The sequence below is a fragment of the Argentina anserina genome, chromosome 6, assembly GCF_933775445.1.
Source record: "Argentina anserina chromosome 6, drPotAnse1.1, whole genome shotgun sequence".
NCBI classification, from domain to species: Eukaryota; Viridiplantae; Streptophyta; class Magnoliopsida; order Rosales; family Rosaceae; genus Argentina; species Argentina anserina.
This window is the reverse complement of record NC_065877.1, coordinates 15,294,905-15,304,399: the sequence shown is the minus strand read 5'-3', so window position 1 is coordinate 15,304,399 and position 9,495 is coordinate 15,294,905. Positions and strand designations below refer to the sequence as shown.

At 37.7% G+C, this 9,495-nt stretch overlaps 1 protein-coding gene and 1 pseudogene across 3 annotated transcripts; both read right to left on the bottom strand.

Moving 5' to 3' along the window:
* Positions 1-2,067, bottom strand: LOC126796944 (peroxisomal acyl-coenzyme A oxidase 1-like; annotated as a pseudogene).
* A 294-nt stretch (positions 2,068-2,361) lies between these two features.
* LOC126798065 (uncharacterized) lies at positions 2,362-9,495 on the bottom strand. 3 transcript variants are annotated; one of them, XM_050524892.1, is made up of 16 exons: positions 9,416-9,495; positions 9,226-9,294; positions 8,330-8,759; positions 7,933-8,026; positions 7,019-7,205; positions 6,677-6,935; positions 5,756-5,971; positions 5,593-5,679; positions 5,343-5,477; positions 5,112-5,225; positions 4,737-4,984; positions 4,539-4,619; positions 4,041-4,272; positions 3,703-3,801; positions 3,416-3,601; positions 2,362-2,756 (listed from the first exon to the last, which is right to left on the bottom strand). In XM_050524892.1, exons 3-16 carry the CDS (start codon positions 8,684-8,686, stop codon positions 2,658-2,660), a joined length of 2,394 nt encoding a protein of 797 aa, XP_050380849.1. In that variant the 5' UTR covers positions 8,687-8,759; positions 9,226-9,294; positions 9,416-9,495; the 3' UTR covers positions 2,362-2,657. The 3 variants fall into 3 exon arrangements, with proteins under 3 accessions (XP_050380849.1, XP_050380851.1, XP_050380850.1); XM_050524894.1 differs by having other exon boundaries at positions 8,330-8,749; positions 9,416-9,481; XM_050524893.1 differs by lacking the exon at positions 9,416-9,495 and having other exon boundaries at positions 9,226-9,364.

The following is a 9,495-nucleotide window of genomic DNA, read 5'->3' as shown; positions in this document are numbered from 1 at the left end:
CAATAATTTCCCTCCACGTATATTATCACAGTTTATTGTAGTATTAAATTGGTACCTTCAATTTCTCAAAGCCTTGCACTTTGGACTTGTTGCTTCAGCAGAGGCTGGATGTACTCATGATAGCCATCAGGTACAACACGGTCATTGAGTGGATCATTACATGCTTCCTCATGGAGCTTTGGATACACATTACCATCATAACGCCCAAGAACTGAGCCAAGGAAATGATCTGTGTAATTAAATGCATCAAAAAGCGCAAGAACATTGGGACGAAGCTTGGTATACATGCTTCTAACTTGATCACTGGCAAGTGAAGCTTGCTTGGGGCTGATGCTTCTAGTTGACAGAAATTCACCCAGATATTTCTGAATAAGATTCAAACAGTATATGTTGCAGAGGGTCTCCAACTGTTGTTTCACTCCATATCCTTCAATGTTCTTCTGCAACTTCTCAATGAACTTGGAAACCACAATTAATTGGCAATGAGCAACTGCAGCTTGAACTAAATCGATCTGGTGAGAGTTCTGAAAAGCCTTGTGATGGATTGGTAAACTTGGTGAGATATTCGGCACAAGTAATTGATAATCTTACAGCCCTTGCTTCAAATGCCTCACGTATTACAATGGATTTAACCAATCCTCAGCTTTTTTAACCTTGCAGTGACATCGGACCAAATGCTCCACATGACCCATATAAGCTGTTGTTCCCCCAATAGGCTTTTCCCCAATCTTCAACTGAGTAATGGTCTTCATAAGAAACCTTGCAACCTGTAGAAGCAGAACGAGGTTATCTCCTTCATAAGAACATACAGGGACAAATGCAGCATATAACTCAGGAAGTCCACTGCTAGACAAGTAACCGTGGCCACCACATAGCTTCCGACATTCTTCTATGCCATCAGCAGCAGCCAAAGTAGTCAAGGATTTTAAACCAACTGTGCAGGCATGCGCCAGGGGCAGCAGAGAGAAATCTTTTTTGTTCCAACTTTTGGAGCAACTCTTGTGTATAGCAATTACAACCACTCGCCAACAAATCTGAAAGCTTAGGCAGTAGCAAGCAAAGGGAAGAGTCTACTTTGCTGAGTCTTGTAATCAATGACCTGTGTCTCAATCCCATTTTGATTTTGTGGAGAATTAAATTGTCGACGAACAACACTGTACCTGGTAGCAATACATACTGCTCTTGAAAGGGCAATGGAAGCATCAGCTACAATAACTTGTCTGACATGAATCCATAGCTCCATAAAGCAGCTGCTTCGGAACATTGGATTCTACATACTTTCCTTGTCTTGTGAGTTGTGCCCCTTAAGAACCTCATCAGCATTTGATTCCTTGGAATGCGGACATGATCGAATATAAGGGAACCATTGTCCAACGAATTGAATGCTCCGCTTCCAAACTTCATCCCAATATCACCAACTGTCACACCTGGAAGAGGAAAGTGACCATCCATCCAAGCTCAGAAGTTGAACTAGGAAACCATGTACTCCATAATCTTGGCCATCAGTAACAAGCTGAGCATAAACAACAGCATGTGTAGCAATCTTTCCCAATCCACCAGGCCACCTTTTGCTTGAGGTCAGTGTAGGACTGTGAATGATGAACTCATCTGTTTCCCGATCAAACGTTGCGGTTATCTCAAGACCAAGTTCAGTTTGTGCATAAGTACCAATTATCTGCATCTTGTTTGCGAAAGGCAACCACTTGTTGTGTTGCTGCTCAGTAGCAGACCCTTTAATAGCAGGCACAAATATTCCCCAATGAACATAGGCATAAGTTAACTCATCAACATAGAACCTCAACCATGAGGCCTCTTCTTCAGAAAGTCCAAGCTCATTGATCCTTTTCCACACATAAGCTGCTTTTCTCAGAGCACTTTTAAACAACTTCCTACTCACTACTGCTCTGTTGTCCTTTCTCAAGCCTGGATCATTAGCAACGAGTTGTGCGATCCGATCAGAGACTTGGAAGGCTTGTAGAAAACCTGCCCAGATGACCTTCATCTCCTCAAGACTGAACTGGGTGCCTTGCTCCTCTCAGGCGCCCAATGATCCATTATGCCTTCCAAATTTCAGACTCAACACAAAACCTTTGCAAAATAATGAAGAACAAAATGAACGCAAGGAAACCTTTTGCATTAAACAATTAAAGTTGAGGAACACCTATCATGGGGCTATCATGGACAACATGATCAGAAACCTAGGACAATACGACCTACTACAAATAATTCATTTAAATTCTAACAGCACTTTCCACATGCCATGCACAGTAATCAACAATTTAAGTCTATTGAAATGACAGTAAAAGAGTGGAGAGTTAGGTTAGGAGTCAGCTAGTTCAATGACTTAAATCAAGCTCACTGTTAACAGTAAATAAGAATTTTCAAATTAATTAATAAAAAAAACTGAGGTCATGATTTCAGTTGAACAGAACTCCATGCCTAAATATTCATAGCTAGCTTTGATTTACAAAACTGGCGGAGGTGTAGTATATTCTCAAATGTCAAATTCTATCTGACCGGATGCTGCTCTGAGGGGACTGGTGAGGTTCTCGTTTCAACATTAACTGTTCAAGAGCTTTGGATTCTGTTACATTTTGACCCTGGTGATATGATGCAGCTATATCTTGACATTTAGTTTAAAAGTAAAGTACACTTGTTCAGTTCCACTTGATCAAACACTCTTGAGGTAACCCGAACTCCTTTTCTACATGAACATCTTGCCTCCAAGGGTCATTATGTAACTTGTAATGCAAAACCTGATAAAGGTGAACCAAAACAAGTGATAAGCAGGTTTACATCTCATGATCACTTAGTTAAACTCTTGTTATGATCATGTTTTAAGCTAAACTTTTCTTATATTACGAACATGCCCTCCAAGCTCGATATAGACATGGGCACATAGTTTAACTTTGCAGCAGGCAAAGGCATTATACATCACAATTTATGTCCTACTTATAAATCAGACGTTCATAAGAAGCTTCTTTTTTTTAACTTATTGCCAGAATCTTCTTTTTTTTTTTTCAGCTTCCTTAAGGCCCAGAAATATAATCAGACAACCTAGTCTCCTCAGCCTCTTATGTGTATTGTACTCTTATAGTAATTATATCTTTCTTTTTATTTTTTATTTCATAAGCAAAAAACATGTATTTGTGTTTTTTTTTTCCAACCAAAAGATGATAAGTGGACACAATTTCATGCTGGACCTTCTGTATAAATCAACCTTGCAACAAGCTGGCATTGTAATTTTCTTTTTCTGGTACTTAAAAAAATAATATCTGCCGATCAACACACACACACATACATGCATACATGCATTACTTTTATTCATATAATTCAACACTACTTAAACAATGATGGCATAATTAATGGACATAAAATTAAAAATTAAACATCTGTGTAACAGGAAGGAATTTACCTGTATGAATGTTTGAAAAACATCGTCTTCACTCAATTGTGAGAACTGAACTGCCCAATCATCCGTGCGGCCAAAAGCAATTTTTTGCCTCTCGGCTTCGAGCAAAATAGAATCACGATACAAGAATCTTTGCCAGATTTTCTGCACATTTTCTAGCCTGAACTTAATTTCTGTCTCATTAAATGCCTACAGGAAGTACAATCCAAAATTCAGTCACTTGAATGCTTCCATCTTCCTGTTAGAAGCTTCTACATACCAGTTATAAAAATAAATAAAACAGAAATTACCCGAAGAATATTTATAAGGTTTGGAATTTCATCTTCACGTATCCGAATAGCGAAACTTTCATAGTTGAGAACATTTTCATATGGCAAGAAAATCCCATCCTAGACAGACAAAGTAGAGAAAACATGATTAAAAGGTAGAGTAATGCAACTATCATAGTTTGGAAGCATCAAAATGAATAAATTAAATTGAAAGATGCTTAACTACCTATTTAAATCTGAGAGCATAAAAAAATGAATATTGCTTATGCAATCTCATAAGACTGATTGGCAAACTTCTTGCGATTTATGACAAAATTTTTAAGGCTCTAGTAAGATCTCACTATATAGAATCACACTACCTGAATAACAACAGGAATGCACCCTTGCAAAATACTGTCTTCCATACGACCACTCCAACCATCACCAGGGAATACCCCGCAGAAAATAGAACTGGCTATATCCTCGTGATAATTTTCAGACCGTAGTGGAGTAACAATAACATCTTCCGCGTGTTGTTTTCCTAGTTTCCCTTCCTTGTTGGGGCTGGACCCAAATTCTTCTGCTAATTTTTGTCTAATACCCATGCTGTAGCTGTATAAATAAATAAAAACGATATGTCAGATTATAAGTATGTTGTGCAATACATAAATCTGTAACAGTAGCTGCCCAGAAAATTGAATTTTTTTTTAAAGCTTCTTTTTTTATTATTGCAACAGATTAAGATCTTTAAAACATACCTAATGCAATACAGACAACGGGAGGAATGGAAGGTACATAGTACATTCTAGCCGCAAAAAAAAAAATAGAGGAATAAGAATCCACAACAAATGGTATATCAAAGACTCGGGTAAACTTACGTAGCTTCCGGTCTCCCTTTTGGGTAAGCTGGTCCCAGATTTCCATTGAAGTAGAACAGGGTTTTCCTCATCTCATGGGGCCTGGAAAAAATAATGACGGTTTCATTTTGTTCTCTGGGTTAGGGCATATGGACTAAAACCAATTTTACAAAACAGAACAAAAACAATATTATTGAATACTCTCAATCTGATGTCTACCTGGCCCAAAGTTTTGAGCTCAGAGACTTGACATCTGGGGTTTTCCAAGCAGGAAGCACTAGATCTTTATCAAGGTCAAAGCAGGGATGGTTGCCCCTCCTATCAGAAGAAATGTCATTCCAGTTGTCACTCCAATAAGCTGTTGTTGAGTGCTTATGTTTTGAGTTTGTGTTACCCCAGTGAACCAACATCATGCTATTCCATATCTCTTTTGGAGCATAGCAAGCACCTTCATCCCATGAAAAAAACTGCCTTCAGGTATAGAGGTGGACATCATTAGCAAAAATACTTTGATAAAGTGATCTTATAAAAGACAAGGAACTCTCATTTTATTTTGAGACACTGGTCTTTAAGTAATATGCTCATTTGCATTACCCAAATATGGTCTCTTCCAGATGAGCGGTTCCAGAAGGGGTACTGTTCAACAATGTGATGATAAGCTTTCCTGTAATATTCCAGAGTGAGAGAGCTCCTCAAGCCCTTGTGTTCCTATGTGTTTCAAAGACCAAGTAAACAACTCAAGTGAGCATATCAGGAAGGACAGTTAAGACTTAAGAGAAAAAAAAAATGCAATAACTCACATATTTTAACAATCACTAAGCATACCTGCATACTCAAGTGAGGAGCATCATCAGCCCGAGTTATAATGCATGAATCAAGAACAGGAACAAAGAAGAAATCTGCTTCTTCACCATCTAATGTGCGATATGGACTAGCTAACATACTTTCATAGAGTGCCATCTGCAAAAAATCAACAAGCCAGATAAATAATCCTGCAGATATTCCAATTTAACAAAATGACTACAAGATTATTCTTTTGTCAGACGCTAACAACCAGATTCGTTTCAAATAATACCTGGGAGCCGTAGAGCATATCTGTCCAGACTGTGGCATTTAGGTCATCATATATTCTGTTTACACACTCAAACTTAAAGTGGCGTCCCTACAACAATCGAGTGAGAAAATAAGACACTTTCTTTTAGAATTAGTCACAAATCCCACAGAAAGCTAATCCTGACCTCAAGAAGTAGGCTGTTGAAATCTGGGGGTAAATCATAAACATATATCAGTGGCCTCTTTTTTTTAACCACAGCATTGAGGTTGCCAACTTTCCCTGCCAGATGTGAATTGTTGGGAATGTCAACCTGTGCAGGCCGAAGCCATTGAGGCCACTCTCGAACAGAAGACACGACAGATGGAATACTGCAATCGATTCCATACCAGCCATTGTTACACTGGAAATAAAAGTCAGTTCAGACAACCGATATTGACAAAGCGCCAAATGTTTTAACCAATTAACTCTTGGATAGAAAGACAGACAGATCAAAGGTATATACATTGTATAAAACAGGAATGTATTTCAAACTAGAAATCCAGCATAACGCCAAAAGTATTAAGACAGTACCTGGTTGACCATGAACTATAATTTTTATCTATATGAGAGTTTCAGTTGAAGGAACAAATTGATGCACTAAAGTATATTACTTTACCAAAAACAAATATTCCCTTATGGAAAAGCGATGGTTTAGGTCCATTATAAGCAAAGCCATTCATTTCTAAATCTCTGATAAAACCTTGATATACCCATACCGAAGAATAATGCTAGGGAAGCCACCATTTTGGGAAGCATATCTACCCCCACCTTATGTGCCAACAATGTGGTAATGTCAGATCATTTAATAAAATGTTTTGACAGGTTGGGCTTTGTGTTATATTAACTCCCACGTAAGGTGGGCTGCAGATGGTACCCATTTAGATGGTTCACCACATTACTCTACCAAACTCAAAATAATTACTTGAATAATTTATGATTCTTAGGATTTCAGATCAATGGAAGAACCTCAACAAGTATGAATAAGTGATAACATGATGATTGACAGGATCTTTCCTATCCAAAACATAAAAACAAGGAAACATTCATAAAAAGAACCACCTATTACCTGGCAAAATCCACCACGGCAATGTCCATGGCCAGAGCACTGATTAATGCAAGTACATAGCACAGGCACCTCACAAAACCGCCCCGAGAGACAATCATATTTGCAATCACATTCCTGTTTAAATTGTACTTTGAGAGCGTATGCTTCAGCAGGATCGACATTGCACCATCCAGGTTGGCTACTATTTGTTGTCAGAAGATTACCCAGGTCATCTTTTGCCCAGTCAGTCAGCTTAGGTGCACCAGGTTCGGAGGGTGGCCTAAAACAGATAATGTTAGAGATTTGCGGCACTTTTTATATATTGTTGATGAACCCTAAATAGGATCTGATCAATATACTTACTTCACTTGAAAGCCACACGCCTCTGCCACAGGTCGATTTGGGTATTTTGTGCCTTCCCCACAGAAGCACATTGCTTTTTTTGTGTCACAATGTGCCGAGCAAATTGAGACAACCCATCTCCCATATGGTAAATCTGGTGATCCAGGATAGTTGCAATCTAGCTGCAGTGTCTCAGAGCATCCTTCCCCTGTAAAGTTAACGCATTAGGTATAGCATATGTTTCATCAAACACAGCTATTTTATTTCATTTTCTGTAATAAAAGAACATATGTATGCATAAAAACAAGTCATTAAAGCCATACTTTTCATAGTATGTAGTAAGTCTGAAAGTGATGCAATGACAAAAGATTTCGTTGTAATGCAATAAGACCCAATAACTCCAGCCAAACAGCAGGAATGGCTATGACACAATTAGTGTCCAGAATACAAACTCTATATTTCTAAACAATCAGTAGAGGGGGCAAAAGTAATGATTATAAAATAAAAATCAAGTCAAGTAAAGGCATCAGAATATTTCTCAACATAAAAAAACACAAGAAAGATATAAAATTCCCAACAGATACTAAGCCATGCAAACCACGTTGCTCAACATATGATTGCTTGCTACCGCTATACTCTTCACATCACTATGCAAACCAAGTTTCTCATTATGGCTGTGCTAGTATGGTTATCAATATAACCACGGGGAAGCTAGAAACAGTGGCAAGTAGCTGCTATGAGCCTATGAGTTGGCAATGTGTAAGACACAATGATAGTTTAGACACTAAGGAATATGAAGTCAACTATTCATGAAATGATTTTTTTTTTCAAAATAGACTAATCAGGCATCAAAACCCACTTCTTAGTGCTCCTAATTATTTGAAGTTTGGTATTTACTAAATCGGATTCAGAAAGAAGACAAAATATGTACTGACCACTATATCCATGAAAGCACCGACATTGTCCCAATTCACGATTACAAACTCCTTGAGCACTGCAGCCTTTTTTGCAGCCACTCCCACCTATTACCTGCCACCAGAACAATTAGTTATCATGAATTCTCCACCAATAAATATTGATGTTTGTCTCACACATTAATTAACTACTAATAATGAGATTTCCATTATCTGTTTTCACATATTTACTAAATATACACCCATTCACCCAAGTTCTCTCCCATTTCAAGTTTCAAACTTGTTAGGTATTCAACTTTATGTTTCTTATTTTCTTTATTTATTCTGTACTGGAGTTAACTCCATCAGATAGATTCTACATTCACGAACTTAAAAGACAAAAATTATGTTACATCATGTAAAAGATTGTTCATATTACCTCCACAATTTTGACTTCATTAGCAATTGAGCCGCAACCAGCAAGCCACTGGCCAATTTCTGCCTTCCATGGTGCTCCATGAAAAACAACTGCCCTGTGCAAGTCAGCTGGAAACTGATTTTGTAAGTTGATGGGAGGTTTTAAATTTCCCTTAGTGTGATCCCGAATTGCTAGAGTGGAACCGTTGATTGGGACACAAGAGTTCTGAGCTTGACTAAAGTACTCGAAAGAAGGAACTAATGGAAAGAAGAACAGATGAACTATTGAAGCCAACACTAGTGAAACCAATCCCACAATAGAAGCAATCGTCGCTACCAAAGACCATGAGCCTCTCCATTTCAGAATAGATATCATCATCTCAGAATACTATCCAGAGATAAACCAACAACTAAAATTCCATCTTCTTGACTCTGAGCCCCACTATATGCACCTTAAAAACTTTAACACTTTAGTCTATGACAAAGTAATATAACATAAGTCAAAGTGAACATGAAACAAATGAATTAACAAATAAACTTCTATTATCAAACAGTTTAGATAATGTTTGCAGAAAATTAACTTTATCTAGATAGTTTACTAAACAATGTCTCCATCTTGTTGTATTTCTCATCCATTATGATTTCACACAAGAATTAACAGAAAAAAACTTTACTAAACAAAGAGTAGCAAAGACAGTATAAATCCACCCCAGTATCACCCGGAAAAACCCACTGATTATCCAAAAATTAACAAATACCACCAGAAGTTTGCAATCAAATTAGATCAGAAAATACCTTGAACCATCTAATGGGTGGCTGTAATAATTCTCAACAACAATTCCAAGTATGTAAACAACATAATCCAATCAGCTCTAAACTGATCAAGAGACATTTTCTGTTTTCCACAGGATGACATACCTCAGTTAAATGAGTTCCAGCAATCAGACAGCATTGACCAACTCCTTACCAGATCTGAAATGACAAATTCTGCACACAAATAATGAACCATGAATCATGAAACAGGGTTTCAATACCAGAAACCAAGAGAAAGAACCCAGATAAGAATAATTCAATGGGAAAAGGCTAGGATTCTGAAAGAGACAAATACCCAAAATTGAAGTAGCAGCTGTTGCTCATGTGGGTTTCCAGCTGAACCCAGAATACATATAAATATCATATTTGACTAGC

Bases quoted from the DNA above. Each gene is read 5' to 3' on its own strand.
- LOC126798065 (XM_050524892.1), bottom strand. From the start codon at position 8,686: ATGATGATATCTATTCTGAAATGGAGAGGCTCATGGTCTTTGGTAGCG. The intron at 5,680-5,755 runs GTCAGGATTAGC...CGATTGTTGTAG, and splicing joins TCAACAGCCTACTTCTTGAG to GGACGCCACTTTAAGTTTGA. The intron at 4,273-4,538 runs GTAAGTTTACCC...TTATTTATACAG, and splicing joins AAAGGGAGACCGGAAGCTAC to CTACAGCATGGGTATTAGAC.